At 46.3% G+C, this 19,132-nt stretch overlaps 2 protein-coding genes across 6 annotated transcripts; both read right to left on the bottom strand.

Annotated features, from left to right (window-relative positions):
- Window positions 1-338: 338 nt before the first annotated feature.
- Window positions 339-2,693, bottom strand: LOC142900544 (glycolipid transfer protein-like). The gene is made up of 5 exons (XM_076044891.1): window positions 2,490-2,693; window positions 1,994-2,052; window positions 1,738-1,871; window positions 1,450-1,600; window positions 339-1,002 (listed from the first exon to the last, which is right to left on the bottom strand). The coding sequence occupies exons 1-5, from the start codon at window positions 2,590-2,592 to the stop codon at window positions 820-822; spliced, it is 630 nt and encodes a 209-aa protein (XP_075901006.1). The 5' UTR covers window positions 2,593-2,693; the 3' UTR covers window positions 339-819.
- Window positions 2,694-4,820: 2,127 nt separating this feature from the next.
- On the bottom strand, window positions 4,821-18,746 carry git2b (G protein-coupled receptor kinase interacting ArfGAP 2b). 5 transcript variants are annotated; one of them, XM_076044882.1, is made up of 20 exons: window positions 18,333-18,746; window positions 17,655-17,788; window positions 17,415-17,527; window positions 15,569-15,674; window positions 15,239-15,325; window positions 15,011-15,141; window positions 13,689-13,783; window positions 13,543-13,588; window positions 13,213-13,261; window positions 13,043-13,115; window positions 12,859-12,956; window positions 12,655-12,766; window positions 12,297-12,448; window positions 11,538-11,690; window positions 10,325-10,534; window positions 9,487-9,576; window positions 8,743-8,825; window positions 8,074-8,229; window positions 7,117-7,180; window positions 4,821-6,062 (listed from the first exon to the last, which is right to left on the bottom strand). In XM_076044882.1, the coding sequence occupies exons 1-20, from the start codon at window positions 18,382-18,384 to the stop codon at window positions 5,853-5,855; spliced, it is 2,214 nt and encodes a 737-aa protein (XP_075900997.1). In that variant the 5' UTR covers window positions 18,385-18,746; the 3' UTR covers window positions 4,821-5,852. The 5 variants fall into 5 exon arrangements, with proteins under 5 accessions (XP_075900997.1, XP_075900995.1, XP_075900996.1 ...); XM_076044880.1 differs by having other exon boundaries at window positions 13,213-13,264; window positions 18,333-18,745; XM_076044881.1 differs by having other exon boundaries at window positions 8,074-8,226; window positions 13,213-13,264; window positions 18,333-18,745.
- Between the last annotated feature and the right edge of the window lie 386 nt (window positions 18,747-19,132).

Here is a 19,132-nt window from a genome sequence, read left to right as displayed (position 1 = left end):
AGAGCAGGTGAAAAGCAAGTCAACTCCGCCATCTGGAGCACAACGTGGGCACTGCAACTTTTATTCCCCCCGTTTACACTGTGAAACACGTGACGGGAAGCCGTCCAATACAGTTGCAAGAAATTCAAGCGCAGGAGATTTGGATGCAAATAATAGATTAATGAAAGCGTGCAGCAATTAAACGCTATAATGACGTCATTCAGTTTTTATTAAATAAGACAAGTATATTGATGGGGACAAAACCCAGAAATCAGGTTTCTGTCAGAAGGCACCACAAACTTGTCAACTCTCAAAACAAGGTATCATCATCGGCCAATGGCTGTTTTGTGAAAAAGAAATTCACTCTAAATTCAAAATGCTGTATTGTGCTTTTATGGAGCAGCATTCAAGGCACTTTGAGCAGTCAAGTGTCAAGTAAAAAAAACAACCTAAAACATCCTGTTTAATTGTGTTCCAAAAGAGCCTAGCAGCTGTCTATTGTTATCAATTATAACAACTAGTGTAACAATATTAAATTAAAACCAGTGACACCCATTCACAGCTTTCTGTTGAAGCGCAACAGCAGCGGTTCCTGTGGTTATTGGAAATTTCCCGCATCGTTTTGCACAAATTTAAAATCTAAGACAATGCCCTGCTACAACATGCAATAATCATTCGGTTATTTAATTAAAGTTGTTGTTTTTGCAATCATATATACAAAATGAATCAAAGTTAAAGTTATGCAGTTAAAGTAATAAATATCACACTGTAAGATAAACAAAACAAAAACAGTGGAAATTCTAAAACCCGGACTCGTGCTTGAGTCCAGTGGTGCCGCCGTCAGACGGTGTAGTCCAGCTCTGCATTCAGCCTGCTGTACATCTCGTAGATGGCGTCCACGGTCGGCGTGTAGTTCACCAGGAACTGCTGCATCTTGGCCAGGCACTCCTCCTCTTTCACATCTTCGCCTTTAGAAAGAGCCTGCAGGAAGCTGGACCTGTAGGGCGCCGCGTAAAGCGCCACCTTGGAAGGGAGGATACAGCAAAAAGAAGAAAAGGAATATATTGAGAAATGATGGGATGGGATGGGAAATCAAACATTAGCCAACACAAAGGTCCCACGTGCCTAAATGGAGGTCCGTCTGTATCACATTTACACAGACCAATCAGATGTTTTGCTGCCCTTTTTTTTACATTTTAGATTGTAGCGCTCTTTCACTCTCCCTCCCTCCCTCCCTCCCTCTCCCGAGCTTGCCTGTGAACTACAGTGGCCTGCACACAAAAACCTGGACACCTCGCCCACCTTCTCCTTAGATGGCTTATTTGAGAACGAGAGTTTGCGCTCTACTGGTTTGTAGAATTTTAGTTTTTGCTCAGGGCTCCAGGGGAGTAGCCTTGCTAGATTAATTGTCCGAAAGTACAAAGATTAAAAAATAACAAGAAGTAACCCGGCAAAATCAAGGACACTCACCTTGAATACATTCTGGACAATCATGCCGTGGTATTTCTTTAGCGCCTGCTCGTAGGCTTTGACGACATTCACCCGGATGAGGTTGGGGTTGCTCTCATCCCGCTCCCCGTCCACCAGACTCTGCAGGAGGACCTGGATGAAACGGAGACCTCTGCAGGAGAGAGCCAGCGTGCGCAAAACAAACACACGGATAAGAGAAATGGAGAGGGGGGTAGACACGAAAACAGCCTGAGCCAGTCTGCCCACTCCGGTTCAGCAGCCTCGAGTTCAACCATGGGTCCCGCTCACCTTTTCAGCCACATCAGCGCTAAAGTTCCTCCAACTTTGGGCCACTGAGCAGCCTGGTCTTGCCGCTCGGCCTCCACTATGTCCTGCAGGGTCACATACTTCTCAGGATCCGTCACGTACACTGCCTTGATTTTCTGGAGAGGGATGTTTTTTTTTTTTTGTAAGTCTAGGTGTCGTTGAGGCAGCAGCAGCCACACACACACCCACACCCACACGCACACACACACACACACACAGTCATTGTTGTGAGTCTCACCGTGATGTTGCCGCTGATATCAGACTTGATGATGCCAAACACTCTGGATCCGAAGCAGTCTGGAAGTGAAGCAAGAAGTGCGTGAGGGCGACAGCACATAAATAAAACATAGGGAGTTCAACACACACACACACACACACACACACACACACACACACACACACACACACACACACACACACACACACACACACACACACACGATGTGCGAACCGTAGGCACACAGAGAAGCCTAGTGTGCCCACTGCCATACGTTGGAAAATAAATAAATAAATAAATAAATAAAAAATAACCCACACACGCAACAAAGAATTTCTCTGTTGCGGTCAACAGAGGGTCAGCTGATCCGACAGCAGCTCCGCTTCAACTTTAAACTTCCGCCTTCCGACAATGGAGCCACCTGCCTGTCAGCCTGGCCGCGAAATCAGCTGAGCGAGGGTCTTGGAAGGAGGAAACAAAACAAAACATAACGCAACAAAACAAAACAAAAACTCACCGAAGAAGGACGGTAGGTGCGACACAGCATCCAGGAACTGCTTAGTGTCCACGGAGCGGTCCGGGGGCAGCGGTTGGAACTCGTTCTGCAGCAGTACAGACATGTTGCCGCTGCTGCCGCCGTCGCCGCTGGGGGGAAAGACAAACTGCCGCGGCGCACGCAGCTCTCGACTGCAGGAGAACCCGGAACTGGTCTCCTGCTGCTGCCTGGCTGTTTTTCCACCACCACCAAACCCCACCCCGGGTTTCTCAGCTGGGTGTGGGGGGGAGGGAGGGAGGGAGCGCCCAGCAGCGGCTGCGGGCTCTTTCGCCCACAGGTGGGGAATTTACACGAAGGCACCACACAATGAGTTGTGTTGTTTCAGGTCGTGTGTGTAAAGCTTTATTCGGTTAGAACAAGCGAGAGCAAACTACGGCCCCGGGGCCCATATGCGGCACGTTAAGCTTTATAATCCGGCCCGCCGAACTTAAAGAACTTATAGTAATAGTATGTAAGTCATAAAATAGCTGTATTTCCTCCATTTTCAGTGTTTTGACCTCTGTCAAATTTTAGAACCCATTGTGGCCCACCAGTCAAAGAGTTTGCCCACCTCTTGATGGCTTGGTTTGGGTTTTTTTTATTTTTTTATTTTTCAAGCACAGAAGAGGTAGTGGGAGGCGACAGGTTTACAGGGGGTGGAAGCCAGGGGCGGACAGGTCACTGGACGAATACACGCACTTGGTTTCGTTTCAATAAAAACTAAACAAGTGAAAGAAAAACGTTGTTTTTTTTTTTTTTCAGTTTGCCTACTAAAGACAAATGGTTACATGGTTTTGCCACTTAAAAGGCAGATGAAATTAATGGAGGTGAAGGAAAGTGTAAGTTTAGAAGAAAAGAAAAAAGAAACATGTGACCAGTCACATGATGACAGCATATATAAATATCAAGGGGGACAAATCAGAAAAAAAGAAAAAATATATTTTTATTTTATTTAAAATAACCAAAAAGGGTTTAATAACATTTATTACAAAAAGAAAACAGTCTGGGGGGAAAACGGGGATTCACATAAAGCTGTCGACTCAAGTTTGGGGTTTTATGTTAACAGTTTGACCTGCGACTATCACTGGTAATTATTAATACATTGACTACCGGCTGTTCATGATGTATAGCTGGCTGTTTTTGAAACACGGATCAAGCTGTAAAAACCACCAAACGGTAAATGACTTAAAAAAAAAAAAAAAAGAAGAAGAAGAAAAAAGTGTATTAAAATAGAAAGATGGAAAATGAAGATAATCACAAAAAAAAACAAATAGTTGGCACATTTAAACTTGATAAAATGTCGAGGGATAACACATTTTTGACTTTCACCCTCTTAACTTTCTGCCAACTCTGACCACTGAAACTAAACCTGTGCGTGGTATTCGATAGTTCCCCGCCCGCCCCTGGTTGCAGCTCGTTTGGCTTTACAACAGGTGACAACATCACACCCAAGCTCTGGTAAAAAGGAATCTTAACTTTACAAAACAAACAAAACAAATGGTGCATGTCGACTTAACCAGCAATTGTAAACTGAAGCTGAGCGCATTTGAGCGCAAGTGGCATCTCACACACCGGAGATACGGCAACACAACCAGAACCGCCAGACATCACAGGCGAAGCGCCGGCAGAGACGTCCCAAACCTCCGGGCCCATAAAGTTAGTTACTAGTGAGGAGTATCGTGTCTAAAAAAAATAACAACAAGCACCGCAACAACAAAAAAATTAAAGCTTATGAAAATAAACATTGATATTTTCTTAGAGGTAAGACATACGGTTTATAAATAGAATAGCATTTGAGTACTTTTTCAATAAAGAATTACATGGATACATACATCTTATATATTTGCATAATGCTATTAAAAGAAACTGATTCAAAATGGATATCACACAGGCCATCGAGTTCAACACGCACACGCACACACACACTCACGCACACACAAGCACGCACGCGCACACACACGTGCATCGTAAGTATGGCTATAATGTTAAAACTCCAAAAAATTAGCACAAGTTAAACCCACAGTGCAGAACCTCTCCCTCTACTGGTGGCGAGAGTCATTACACAAACACAGCGGAGCCGCCAAACTGAGGTACTTTATATCTGTAACTCTGGAAAACCAGGAGTGTCACCAGCTTTATCAGAATTCTCCAGAGTTATTCTTTGAGGCTCCTATTTAAACAAGAAGAAGAAGAAGAAGAAAAGAACCTCCTGCACTCCAAGTTCGCTGGATGTGCCGAATGGAAACAAAGCGGGCACAGTTTGCACTGCTGGCTGCGCACGTTGCTTTTGAATGAAGGCGTTTTTTTCCTATATATATGTATATTTTTTAATATAATCACAGTTCACCTAAACAAATATTTGAACTCTATAGATTCAAGGTTGAAATACTGCTGTTGCATCACAAAGAAGAAAAAAAAACAAATGATTACTAATCAGACTGTGGGTCAATCTACTGTGGTTCTTGACGTCAGCCGTCAGTGAAGACTGACTGTGTGTGCAGGCGACGCTCGACACCAAGCACCGTGACTGGCGGCCCGAATGGGGAGAAGTACAGCGTTGAAGGCTACACGGCTTCTTGTTTCTCTAATCGTTTCACACGTGCACACACACACTCTCACACAATTGGCATTGCACTTTTGTGGAACTGTGGAATAAAATCTTTGTGAGGTAAATTAAAAAGTAACAGATTTTTTTTGTCCTTTACTCCACAAAATAAATAATTGTTTTTCTCTTTGAGTTCACTCGGTGCATTTTTTCTTTTTTTAGATTTCACCACCTCCAGGAATGTACTTTATGTGTATGTGGATGCTGATACTGATTAAATGGAGGGAAACAAAACCATATGGAATATTTTTAAGGGTCCCGTATTATGCAAAATACCAATTTTTGAGCAAAAGAAAAAGTTTCCATCCTTGACCTCTTTTGCTTGCTCTACTTCCTCAAAAACCCACAGTTCTGGAAATCAGCCCCTTGTGATGTCACATATGGCACTAATGCGCGATATCACTTTGGGTTAATGATCCCGATTCAGCTCTTGGCTCCACCCTGTGACACCACCTTGCTCCTGTCTCCTATCCAAACATGTGGAAGGTCCAACAAAGCAGTGAGGTAAAAACCTGGCATCTTTGTCGGAGGCTGTAAACACAGGGTTAACTATGCCATTTAGTCATAGTCATTAATCATGTGACGCTGGCTGCTCCTGGAAAATGGCCATAATGTGGGACCATTGAATCCAATCTAGAGGGGGGCGGGGGGGATATATAAAACCAAGCGACGTGATTTGATTGCACACCGTGTTTTCAGCGCAACTGCGGGAAGGTCTTTGGGGATTCGCCACTAATTGGTCAGTTGTTGTTCTCTTTCGTCGTCACTGTGACCAGCTGCTTGGCGGCTTTGGCGATGTCATAGGCGCACTGGATAACCTGCTGCGTGACCAGCTGGATGTCGGCTGGGCAGGGGCCGTGCTCCGCCGCCTTCTGGCACTGGCCGTGGAGCCGGCTGGCGCTGGACGTGAGCAGGCACAGCGACCCTCGCACCGTCTCCGAGGACGGCCGCTGTAAGGGGGGGGGGGGGGGGGGAGAGAAGAAAAAATAAAATGAGGGATATCGGAGGCTGACACGACAACAGGGTTGCAACTAATGATTATTTTTGCTGCCGACTAATCCATCGATTATTTTTTCGATTACTCATGATTATCCTCTTTATTTTCAGGACCTTTTTTTGGACTTCTGTTTAACCTAACTTGCTTTAATCTTCGCCACCTGTGTTATACTACAGTGTACGATTTTAAACAAATATATAAAAAATAATGACACACCAAGCATTTATCTGTGACATAGTTGTTATATTTTTCACCGTAAAATACAATTCAGAATAAACGCTGGTAATGACAGGAGCTGTAATTCAGTAACTACTGCCGTAAACTACGCATTTACTTCAGTGAACTGCCGTTCGCTAAGCTAGCTTGTTCCATAATTTTCCGACGTGCGAAAAATCGTATGTTTTACATGCTCGCGTCAGAGGCTGATGATTAATTCGCAAATAAACATCTAACGTGTTTTGCTGCTTCATTTTCTATACAACGTTCCTAAAGTTTAGAAACTTTGGGTCAGGCTTTTCAGAGAAGAAGCCGTTCTTCTCTGTTTTTTTGCACGACGTAAACAAGGAGCAACACTGCCACCCTCAGCGCTTAGCAGAGCAGTGCAGGTACAAATGAGCACGTAGCCGCTGGTGTGTGATTTTATCATTCGATAACACGACGCGTCAACACTTCAATTTTCGCATAATCGACATAATAGATTACGTCGACTTGACAGCGGCCATAAATAACCCCCCCCATCCTTCATTGCTGTCCATGCATGTGTGTGTGTGTGTGTGTGTGTGTTTGTGTGTGAACGTAAAACAAAGTGATCCGATTATCAGTAAACATAAAACCCTGTTAATGCAATGAAGTGGGGCCTCCCTCGTATAAACAAGTCATTATTTTAGATTCCTGTTTGGCTGCCTTTCCACAAACAGCCATGTCCCCTGACTGGCCTGTTGAGGAGAGGCGGGGGGGAGGTGGAGGGGTTGGGGATGGTCTGGGGTGTGGCGGAGCAGCTGCCTTACCTTGGGAAACAGGGCGGCCATCTCCGTCACTGCCACGCAGATCTTCTCCGAGCAGGGCAGGAAGCTGACAGAGAGAAAAAAGAAAAGAAGGGGTGGGGTGGAGATGGCGGCGATCAGATAACTAGCGCAAACATTGCACTGGGAGCGGGGGGGGGGGGGGGGGGGGGTGCCTGCATTGTTCATTCAGCCGTGACAACTGGCGGTTAAACTGTGCTGCTTTGTTCAGCAGCACATTGTTATCGGGCAAAGACAAACTACCTGACTGTAAATTCATTGTTGAAAAGAAATGCACAGACCTGTGGCTACACAGACACATAGCTTCAGTGGTGTCAGTGGTTATATCTGCATTTACACCCGCTAGCGCTTCGCTTACACTTGAAACAACCCACGCATGTCGACCCAAATTTGGCTATGAACTAGGGCTGTGCGATTCAACGCTTTTAAATTGAAATTGGATTTATTATCCAAGACGATGTTAAAAAAAAAAGAAAATCTTAAAGTCGATTTTTTTTTCTCTTGCATGCTCCCGGGTTGTGCGCCTCTTTGCAAAATGTTAAAGTTTTGCACTAAATTCATTTATGTCTGTTCAAGATGATAGAAAACCCTTTTATTGTGAAAGTGACGTTTGGCGACGCTGCACATCAGCACTCAATGCAGTGCTTGCTGCAAAGAGAACGCACGTAAAGCACGTCGTCGCTCATGTCAACTTAAATAATCTCCGTGGCTTCGCAGTGCCACGCGGGAGTATGAGGTCATGTGATGTTTGCTTCCTGTCAGCTCCATTTAGAGAATGAGCCTCCTCCCCCCCTCCTCAGAGGCTGGTCAAGGAGGTTAATCTGCAGCTCTCAGTGACAGACACTTGCGTCTTCCATGCAGCCCTGAAGAGGAGGCCCGAGCCAGCCGCTTGTCCAAGATTCCTAATTTGAAAAACCCAGAGGTCCGCGATGCCAAACCTACCTCTCGTGTTTGGTCTCCTGGGCGGCTCTCAGCAGCTCCTGGATGTTTTTGGTGATCTGCTCCGTCTTGCAGATGACGTCCTCGGTGCACGGCAGCGTGGCGTCCTCCTCGCCCTCCTCCCCCGGCTCCGCACCGTCAGAGGCCGGCAGGGGGCTGCTGGGGCGGACGGAATATAAAGGCGCGGTTTGTTTTGGCTAATAACCCGTCTCAACCTCGTAATTGACCCTGCGTGGCTTCTGGCTCGCATCGATTGATTTTGCAGCTGGGCTCCTTCATCAAAGAAGGTGCACGTCCTCGTGTGATAGACAGACTGCTCTAATCAATGACGCTATTCTCAGCGAATACTGCCGTCTTTTACATGAAGACTTCATTCAGGATTACTTCTGACTGGAGGAGCACCAAAACACGGGTTGGGTTTCCATTACAGTTTTTCGCAAAAATAAAAGCGATATTTCTGAGCAGAATTGCGATTTGCAGGCGTTTCCATAGAACGGCGCGAAGCGCATAGGCCGTAACTCTCGTAAAATCTCCAGAATTACGAGATTTTACGAGGTTTAGATGTTTCCATGAACATTCCATTTTTTATTGCGATATTTAGGTTTTGTGCAATTCTAGGGGTAATGGAAACGCAGCTACTGCGAACATACGGCCAGTTTTGCGTTCTCTCACCCAGTCTCCTCCAGCTCAGAGTGCTCCGGCGTGGCGTCGTAGTCGTTCTCCAGCACGGCGCTGTGTCCTTCCAAACTGCAGCCCTGTTGAAACACCGGTCAATCTTAGTCAAGGGCCCTGCGATACACACACTGGATGTGCACGTCGCGCAAAACCGGAAATCAGAACCATGCGTTTCTGGTGAGATTGCATTGCCAAAGTCGGCGTCGTCGGGGGGGGGCATTTGGCTGCGGGGGGGCGCGGATGAAGCAGAAGAAGAAGAGGGAAAACCACACAATGAGGCCTCTGTGGTGTCACGGCGCACGCGGAAGCTGATGCGATTAGTAGATGCAAAGAAGTCCTGGTGTGAAGGGTGCGGTTTGCTTGTCAGGGCGACGGCGAGCAAGCACCAAGGCGTTTTCGCCTTTCATCGTTCAGAGAGCGTTCTGCAGCACAACACAACGGCATCGCCGCCGCCACCACCACATCTGATGGTGCCGAGAGCCACGGCGGCAGCCCCTATGTAGGGCTGCGTGCGGGCAAGAAGGAGGTTTCTGAGAGCTGAACTGAAGCAGAGGCACTGTGGTGCATGCATGCAGGAAGGACAGAGTGGTAAAAAAAAAAAAAAAAAAAAAAAAGAGGGTGGAAGAAACAGGGTGGGTGGGTGGGGGGGTGGAGGGTCAAGAGAAAGGAGAGTTGCACCATCCCGTGGTGGCTGCCTTCGACACGAGTGGTGGGGGAGGGGGCGGGGCTTCGGTACTTAACCCTTTGAGATCTCTCGTCCCACGACCAGGAAAGGGAAGAGGGGAAGGTAGGGAGGGAGGAAGCAGCCGTCCCCAAAGGGCCCCTCCCAATCTAGAAAGGTGGGGGGGGGGTCAGACCAAGTTGAGCCGACTCACACTGAGATGCAATGCAATGAATGAATGAATGAGTGCATGAATAAATGAATGAATGCATGAAAAACACAATGGACCATTTGATAAAAATGGACGGCTGCCTCACTTCCACTAAGTTCTATACAAAAGGATGTTATAGCTCACACTTCCTGACTAGCAAAGCGTTCTTTATTGTTGCATTGGAGGTCGGCTAAATATCCTTCCATCTGTTGTTTTTAAATTATTCTTCAATAAAAAAAAAGTTCAAATGAATAAAACAAAACTTCCGTCAAAGAAATCCCAGTTTAACAAATAAATTCAATGATTAAGTTAATCATCTCTAATTCAGTGATAAGGATGAATAACCCAAAATAGAAAAAAACTCAAACTGGTGGTCTTTGCTATGACTTTAACTGCAGCATGTGCAATCTAATTACATAACAATAAATGGCTTCGAAGGGGGTATTTGTGTGCAATGTCTTTTAAAAAAAAGGAGACAAAACGGAATATTCAAAACCTGAATATTAAATCAGCCTGCTGATTGTTGACAAAACTGAAATTAAATCAGCTCAAATTGATATCCAGTTGAAAGAAGAGCGACAGCGTCGTCCATCTTTATAAATGTCAGGGTGAAAAACCGACACCAGCCTCAAGCCAGGCACCTCCTCCTCCTCCTCCTCCTCCTCCTCCTCCCCCTCCTCCAGGATCGGCCCGGGTTCTAAGCTTACATTGGCTGGGAAGGGCTGTAAGACGACGCCGTCCTCGTGGCGGCCGGCGTCCGCCCGGTGAGGGTACTGCCTCAGGCCGGAGCCCGTCTCGTACATGGACATGGCGCGACCTCCGCGGGGCGCCTGGCGACCGAGGGGCCCCTGCAGCGGCGGCTGTCCGCTGGGGGTCTGCCATCGCAGGCTGGTGTTCTCCGTCTGCAGGGAGTTGAGCTGCGGGGGGCGGGGGGGACAAAAGCATCGTCCGCGTCAGCCGAGGCCGATCTGGTTACAGTGGACCAGCCAGACATCAATAATAGAGCAGGAAGCGGCTCGAGCTGCAGCAGACGCGGCTCCTCCCCTCTTTTATTTTTAATCTCTTTCGTTTTAATCTCTTTTCAAATCTAACATCAGGCGGAACTGTTTAAACTGTTATATTGCTGATTGGGTGCAGATGACAAGCGCTGATGTCAACCCCTAGGAGAAAGTGCTGCACAACAGCCCTTATTTACATCACCACCTGTCCCAAACTGCAGAGACTGATGGGAAAGGTGAGGTGCCTCAGCTTTCAGTGCAAAGCCTGAGTTACGACCGGTGGAACTATACATCAGACACCACCGGCCCTCCCTGTGACATCGTGCTCCAGACCTGCACTCATATATTTTACACCATTATTTCACATTGGGGAGCAATCTGATGGATTTTCCAATAACTGAGAGAGACTGAACTTTGCACACACACTTCAGATGTCAAAGTGCCCCAGACTGTATTAATTTTTCAGACTGAGCAGCACCGGTGGAGCAAATCTCCAGAAACAAAAGACTAATTTATCCCTCCGTTTACAGCCTTCTTTTTGTTGTTTACAGGCTTTGTTGTGGCGAGGCAGTCCCAGGGGGCGGAGTCAATCTCAGGAGCTGAGCCGGGAGAGGTACAGCCAAAGTCAACAAAAACTCATTCATAGCTCTTATAGAATCTCTCATACAGTTGTTTTAGTCGTATGGTGGGTTTAGCTATTGCGCCACGCCAAAGATGAAATACTACTGATTGACATGACGTGACCTTGAACGCATCGTGCAAAACAAGAGCTGTTGCATGGAGCCAAGAAAATGAAAGGCAACATGAATACGGGACTGTATACACATAACAAAAGTGAAGAATTTTTTGCATTTGTGAATGATCAGCATAAATGGCTGAGGTCACTCGGGGTCAAACCGAAACTTCCCTGCGTTTTGCTCACCTTGCTCTGCATCATCCGCAGCTCCTCGCTCAGGTGGCAGTTGACTTTGAGCAGCTGCTGTATTTTGGCCTCCGATGCAGTGAGGGCGCTCTTCACCTCCATGAACTCCTGCACGGTGATCGGTCCGTCGGAGAGGTCGGACGACTCGGAGCTCTGCGGGTGATTGATACACGAACGTCAGGGGAAGGCCTTTTTCAGCATCTCAGGGGCCGTTTACACGGAGACAGCTTTTTTTGAAAGCGCACTTTTTCGAAAACCCTCTTGAAAAAAAAAAAAACTGGCTACACGAAGCCGTGCTCGGAAAAAAAATTCTGTTTACGCTGGAAACGACTGAAAATGAAGTAGTACCTATGCCAAGCCTGGTGTGGCGCCACAGGTTTATTCCCTGAGTGCGGAAGAAGAACACCTGACGCACGGTGTGTTTACTGAAGCAGTAGCGCGCCTTGCTACCATTAGCGCCACAGAGAACAGAAAGAAAGATCGCTGATGAAAAGACGGTGTGGATAAACGACAGAGTTGAACTTGTGCTTTAGAACACAACACAACCTAAACCTAAACCACAACTTAAAAGGTCCATGTTAAGGTTGACTGGGAGTCGTGCCAATAAATGTTTGCTAACATTTTTGTAATTTAGTTTAAAGTATTTAGTTTTCGGTTTGTTGTAGTGGAGGTGTTTAGCGTTTTTGTATTTGTGCGTTTTCAGAGAAACCCGTATTTGTGTAAACGGGGGCCTGAGAGGTCGAGCGCGTCAATCCGAACCTTTGTCCTCCCGTCGTTGCCGCTGTCCCCGCAGGTGGCCTCCTGCACCGGGTCTTCGTCCGACGCCACGCTGTCGTAGTCGGGCTGGTCGTTGTCCTGGCCCTCGCTGTTATGGCGGCTGCCGATCCCCTGCAGGATCAGCTCCACGTTGTCTGAAAAAGCAGGACACGGGGGATCAAAGCGCCGCGGATCAAAACCGGGCCCCCTGATGGCTGCAGGCGGCCACACGAATCAAACAGGAAACGTGGAACGTGTTGGCCGCCAGCCGCTTGGCTAATGGCTCCAAGAGCGGCAGTTAATATGCAGAAGGAAAGGAAACAAAAACACAAAAATGAGGAAGATCTGGAGGGAACTTCACCTTTGGGACTTTCACAAGAGTTTCCCCACTGTCGCCTTTTGGCATCTGTCAGGATGTCGATGACCAGGGTGGCAAATTCATGAGCACTGAACCGTGCCAGTTTTTGTCGACCCTTTAAAAAAATAAAAAATATCAGTGATAAAGACGCGTGCTAATAAAGCGGTACTGATAATATGTGTGGAAAAAAAAGGGAGCAAAACTTGCCTGGTTTCTAGTGGAGGAATATTCCGGGTTGACGGGCAGGAAAGGCACCACAGTTGTGTCTGTCACCAGTGTGCTGTGGTTCTGAGTGGCCAGCCACACTGGAACGATTCATCGGGGAAAATATGCGAGTGGTGAATTTTGCAACCAAGCGGCGCCTGCCTGTGTGACCGGTTTAGCGTCTCACCTGCGTCGGTTTCTCTTCTGTCGACCTCATCGTAAACGTCCATGGCAAGTTCTTCAAACTGATGGTTGCTCAGCTAAAAAAAAAGAAAGAAGAAGAAGCAGATTCTCTTTTCCTTTTTCAAACAACAGAGCAGAGACCAAATGAAAAGATGAGGAGATTCTCTGTCCTACCGACTGCAGCTTCTTCTTCGCAGCTTTGGCAAACTCGGACAAATCCAGGCTGCTTCAAGTTTTAAAAAAAGAAAAATGATAGCAATTACTTTTTGGTTCAAAATAGTAAGACACAGGACTACAAAACTGATACTTACTTATTTCTTATCCATCAAAGGTACGCATTAGAGGAAAAATGAGAATACAATTGCATTGCTGAGCAAAAGCAAATCAGAGATAAACTGCAACATTCTAACGTTTTCTAACCATACGTGTCTCTGTGCATGGCATTCAGGGAGATGCGGAACATTTAAGCAACACTGTGAGTGGCTTGATGAGCTTGGGTTGTACCTGTCTGCCATCTGTGGGATGATGAAATGTTGCCCGTTCCTGTGGTCTGCAACGAGAGCAGGGATGTGAGAGAGACCCTGACGCGCGAGAAAAACCAAGCAACACAAATCCTTTAAAGGAAATGGCAGACAGCAGCTTCTCCTCACCTGGTCTTCTGCCACAGAGGTAAAATGTTAAGCGGTCAGTGAGTTCGTACTGTATCTCCACCAGCCGCACCGCCAGCTCCTGATGCCCGGCTTGCCTGCACATGTGGAACGTGAAAAGGTCAGTCTTCCTATATTCGGCTCTGTCATAACAGAAAACCCTTTTTTTTTAAAAAGTTGACAAAACTTTTTTGACAGGTCGGCAGTGAAACAATTGAGCCAAAGAAAAAGAAAAAAAGTGAGTCAGCAGCAATACAAAATCTCAACTCTCAGCAAAACAAGGCAAAACAATTTCCTCCCACACCAAAGCGACCCAGGTTTTGCCTTTTCCAACCGAGTCGAGCCGAATCAGCAGCACGGTGGAGGGTTCCCCCCCCCCCCCCCCCCCGTCCTCATTCAGGAACATGAACATTTGTATTAGATTACTGGCGGGCACGCCGACACAATGCCGCCAATTCTGTGTTGTTGTCGGATGCATTTTGAGGGAATTCCAAGCATTTGTTACTGGGTTTCGCTGGGAACAGCTTCCAAGCCTTTGTCTGACCTCGCCACAGGCGCTGGCGGCGTCTTCCTCCTTTTCCTCCCCCTCCTCCTCCACCCCCTCGTCACTTTTCGCGGCCGCCTTCGCGCTTCCCTGTTAGCACCTCGCTAAACGAACAGGGGCCGCGTCCGTTCTGTCTGCGCGATTTGTGCACGAGCGCGCCTCACTTTGCGACAACTGCACACACCAACATTTCACACCTCTGGCGAGGCGATAAGAAGCTGGCAAGCCTGTCAATGTATGTTCATACCGTGCTGAGAAGACACTGTCAGAGGTGGTGAGGAAGAGAGAAATAGAAGAATTGCATTGCACAGTTGCGTCCTCGTTACGTATTCCTGCAGCAAACCAGTTGAGGGCCCTGTTACACTCCAATGCTCAGGTAGAAAAGCTGCACAGCCATTAAAGTCAGTGTGCAGGTGTGTTTCCGAAGCTCCCAGAAGCGTGAAACCAACTGCGCCACTTTGGAAAAATACGCTGTTCTATTTTTCACGCTTCACGACCGCATCAATCACAGCAGGTTGAATCTTTCCAGCAGGAAGTCAGTGATGGGAAAACACGGTGGATCCGGTCGATTTTCATCATAATATGCAATGTGTTGCATTTTGTTTTTATATGTGCTGGATTTTACTGTGAAACGTCAACGTGACGTCTCGGCTTCAACACTGCTCAATACCTCTGCCACACCTACTGTTGATTTATGATTTTTTTTTTTTCCTTTCAAATGAAAACCAGGTGGAATGATATAAAAAAAAAAGAAAGAAAAGTTGCACATGTCCAGCGTCACCTTGCGTAATCGATGGGGGTCTTTCCGCTGGAGTCCAGGGCACCGGGGTCGGCGCCGTAAACCGCCAGCAGCTCTGCCTGGAACACCTGTCCAGCTTTGGCTGCTATGTGTAGTGGAGTGTTTCCTTTCTCCTGTTGGCCAGGAAAACAACAACAACAACACAATGTTGAGGAGGACTTCCAGTTGTGTGCACGCAAAAAGAGAAAAGGCTTTTTCTTTGTCACTCACCGGGTGGAAGAAGTTGGCCTGCGCGCCCAGAGATAAGAGCCTCAGGCAGGTCTCCAAGTTCCCGGTCCGAACACTGGAGTGGAGTTGCTGAGAGGAGATTGACAAGCGGTTTCTTTGCGCTGATCATACAGCACACATACACAAAAATCACAACCAGGTGGTGCAACATGTTGGTCTGTGGGAAATGTTATAACTTTGAGAGATCCAAAAGATGAGCCATTAATTACTTACGGTAAGAAAGTGTTCCACACAGGAAACCTGAGATATTCATGTTAAAATTCTAAAACTAAACAGTAAATTAAATAGGTTACCACAAAGACAAGCCCTAACCTTGCTGAGGTCTTTGGCCGTCACGCTGTCGTCTTCCCGACAAGGCATTCGATGAACATACGCCAGCATCTGATACTTGGCCTTGATGAACTCTGTTTTGTTTGGACTGAAAAAAGAGCGAAAAGGCTCAAAATCTAACACATATTCAAAGCACAATTTAGCTGCAGTTGTGAGTTCCGAGACGGGGAAAGCTGGAGGAGACTCGTGCTTCTGAATCACAAGGCACCTGATGGCCATAATTACAATGGCAGGATGAAATATTTTGTCATCACAGAACTAGCTGCGTTTCCATTACAGTTTTCCAGAAAACTAAAAGAGATATTTCTAAAATTTTCTAAAATAATCTTAAAATTTTCTAAAAGTACAATTGCGATTTGCAGGTGTGAAGCGCATAAGACGTGAATCTCGTAAAAACTCGTCCCGTGATATTTTACGAGAAATACGTTTGCTTTAGTTTGGTTACGTTTGTCTGCTTTCAAGAATGGTTGGTATATTTTTCTCTTTGATTACTAAAAAATTCTGTCTCCTCCTTCGTCCAAACATAACGCGCCATTTCCATTTGCAGTGAATTGGTCACGTGACCTAGTACGCCACGTCAGGTGACATGTCAATGCAAAGAAAAGTGTTTTTCAATATACCGCCAAATCGATACATCTGAAAAACCACCTCATTATGAGAGCGTAAAAACCTTATAGTGATTTTTGAGAGGTTTTTTTTTAAAGTTTAGGGTGTTTCCATGACCAGTTTTTTATTGCAATATTTAGGTTTTACGCAATTCGAGGGGTAATGAAAACGCAGCTCTGATGCAAAAATGGAAACAATGAGTAGTGAGGCATTCTGGGAAATATCTCCAACCCAGCACTTCTACATAAAACCTTTTATCTCCACAGGAATCAGGTCTTGAGTTAACTGGTGGGGGGCAAAGAAATGGGACTGATTTAGAAACAAGACTAAAAACTCAGAATCCCTTGAACGCTCCCCTGAAACCATCCAAACTTCTTTTGCAGATCCACCACACGACTGTATTTACTGACGTGTGTACAAAACAGGAAATAGAAAACACATGCATTTTTTTGTAATCCACACTGATATTTTTACCATCAGTGTGGTGGTGAAGTCTGAGTTGACAAACACTTCCTTCTTCTGACGGTGAAAGAAGTTGAAGCCGCAGCAGGGTCTGTGTAACTAAAAAAAAACAAACAACCACCCTCCCTTACAGTCCATGGAGCATCTGCCACGGCAAAATTGTGCTTTTGAAACCGCAGAATGTCTTAGTTATTGCGCCTTTACGACTTCAGATTTTTTTTTGACCCTTAGGTTCGGTCTGCTGCCTTTGATCAGACTTCACCGAGTGCGAGGGTCGAGCTCGGAATGGCTGTGTTTATCTGTGACTGACTGTTTATCCTCACAGCACCAGCCGGTCCAACACTGTGTTTACACCTGGCAGTGGATGTGGGCGACTACATCACGTCTCTCATTTGTTCCTGTTGTTTTGAGTCAGAGTGCACAGTGCTTTTGGAGGAAATCTCCAACTCTGTCGTTACCGAAAGATGAAGATGTGGAACTATCGCAACGTTTACATTCTTTCAAAAACGACAAAGCAAACCCGGTAAATCATGGAGTGTTTTTTAGTATGCATTTTCCTAGTTGCAAAACTTCCTCGCTGTTAGAAGGCTGCATGAGATGCATGTCATGCTCAGCCCATTTTGCATGTTCACTGACCTTCACGCTGAAGTCAATTTGAACATTTGGGCTTTGCGTTTGGGGGGGGGAAATGTGCAAAAACCATGAGAAAATCTGCGATGACGCAGGAAGATCCCGGGGAGGGGAGAAAAAAGGCACTCACTGCACTCGGTCCTGGGGGTTTGCTTTGCGCTTCCCACTAACAGAGGAGGACGGGTCCAGGAGGCTGTGCTCCCAGATGGAATTAGCGCCATTCCCGTAAAGAGTCTGGACCATCTAGAAGTGAGGAGGGGGGGAAAAAATTAATAATAAAGCCATCAAATTCAAATTGCCTTTGGTTCTCTAGCCCCTAGATGATGCTGAGGATGCATGACTGGTTAGATTCAAATGTGCATGTCCTCACCTGCAACTGAGAGGGTGGCCACGGGGAATGAGTCAGATGCCGGACCTGGGAGCTGTGTCGGCCCAGACCTCGATGGATGCTGCAGCACTCGTCACAGATCAACACGCCCCTGTTTACGGAGGCCCAGCGGGGCTCTGCAACAGGACGCAAATTGTCACTCGACTTCAGTCTCACTACCGATCACGGTGCACGCCAAACGTCCATCATCATCATCATCATCATCATCATCATGATAAGTGGTCGAATTTTAGGCAGCGGATGTAATTAGCAACACATAGCTCAAGCAGAGGAGTTGCTTCCTGTGTCTCCTGCAAAAGAGAGCATTATAGATGCAGCAAGTCGAATGTTTCACTCGTTTGAATTGATGTGTTTTAGCAATGTCGTTAATAATCAATGTGCTTGTGTCAACCCAGCGCTGGCGTTCGACTGAAACCGTCACGGAAGAGTTTGACAATCAGACAAGTTTATTTGATAACGCGGCGACGAGGGTCGCGACGCATTCAATGACACTAATTACCACCAAGAAAAACACACCACAAGCGTCATTCTGTCAAAACAGCATTATGCGCCTAACTTTAGCTTTAGGCTTTCGCTGAAAAAACAAACATGCCCTAAACGTAAGCAACGCTAGCTTGTTAGCACGGAGGCTAAAGCTAGCCTGTTTGCCATCATCCTTACCCGTAGCGCTGCAATCAGCGCAGACCTCTCGGCTTCGCACTCGCTTTGACATCTCTCCGCGGTTATCCTCACAGTCCAGAAGGGGTCGAGTTGGAATAAAATTAGGGGATATGAAACAGCGCTGCCGGGACAGAGCTAAAACAGTCCGCCCTGGCAGACCCCGTTTCGCGGCGCTAGCAGACAGACAGCCAGGCAAGGCAACTGAGCTCGGTGCTAGCACGTCCTCCTCCCCTACTCCTGAACAAAGCCCTGTCCCATTCCAACACGCTCACATCCTCTCTGTCTCCTTGTCCACTTCCTTCGATGCGTCCTACGTTTTCCCTCTCGATTCCTTGTGCCTATGTCAACAAGACTCGTGAAATACATACACTACCACCCGTAAAAAGTTTGGGCACACCCTATGAATAGAATGACTTTTCCTTCGTTCTCATGACTATTGACATTGCAGTTTCTCACGGAAGGCATCAAAACTACATATAAATACAAATGGAATTATGTAAGAAAAAAAATAAAAAGTGTAAAAATGATTCAAATACGTTTTATATTTAAATTCTTCAAAATAACCACCTTTCATGAAAAGCATATTTAGAGTTATTTAACGTGTTTTTCATTGCTGCATAATTACGTATTGCTCATATATTTGATGTCTTCAGCATCTATCTGCAGTGTACAAAGTTGTAAAGATAAAATATATATATATAAATAACAATAATAATAATTGCACGAGAAGGCGTGTCCAAACTTTTGACTGGTAGTATATTTGGAAACTTTTTAATGCCTGTCCATCATCTATTGCAGCA

This window comes from Nelusetta ayraudi, unplaced genomic scaffold (assembly GCF_046127955.1).
Source record: "Nelusetta ayraudi isolate G7.1 ecotype Tasmania unplaced genomic scaffold, CSIRO-AGI_Nayr_v1 ptg000083l, whole genome shotgun sequence".
Classification (NCBI taxonomy): Eukaryota; Metazoa; Chordata; class Actinopteri; order Tetraodontiformes; family Monacanthidae; genus Nelusetta; species Nelusetta ayraudi.
The sequence above is the reverse complement of the archived record's forward strand: the minus strand, read 5'-3'. Positions and strand labels throughout refer to the sequence as shown.

Excerpts from the sequence above, each read along its gene's own strand:
- LOC142900544 (XM_076044891.1), bottom strand. The coding sequence starts at position 2,592 with ATGTCTGTACTGCTGCAGAACGAGTTCCAACCGCTGCCCCCGGACCGC. Across the intron at positions 2,053-2,489 it reads GCACCTACCGTCCTTCTTCG|ACTGCTTCGGATCCAGAGTG; the intron begins GTGAGTTTTTGT and ends CTTCACTTCCAG. Across the intron at positions 1,003-1,449 it reads TTGTCCAGAATGTATTCAAG|GTGGCGCTTTACGCGGCGCC; the intron begins GTGAGTGTCCTT and ends CTCCCTTCCAAG.
- git2b (XM_076044880.1), bottom strand. The coding sequence starts at position 18,384 with ATGTCAAAGCGAGTGCGAAGCCGAGAGGTCTGCGCTGATTGCAGCGCT. Across the intron at positions 15,675-17,414 it reads AACCCCCAGGACCGAGTGCA|TCCAAACAAAACAGAGTTCA; the intron begins GTGAGTGCCTTT and ends CTCTTTTTTCAG. Across the intron at positions 13,265-13,542 it reads ATCCCACAGATGGCAGACAG|CAGCCTGGATTTGTCCGAGT; the intron begins GTACAACCCAAG and ends TAAAACTTGAAG.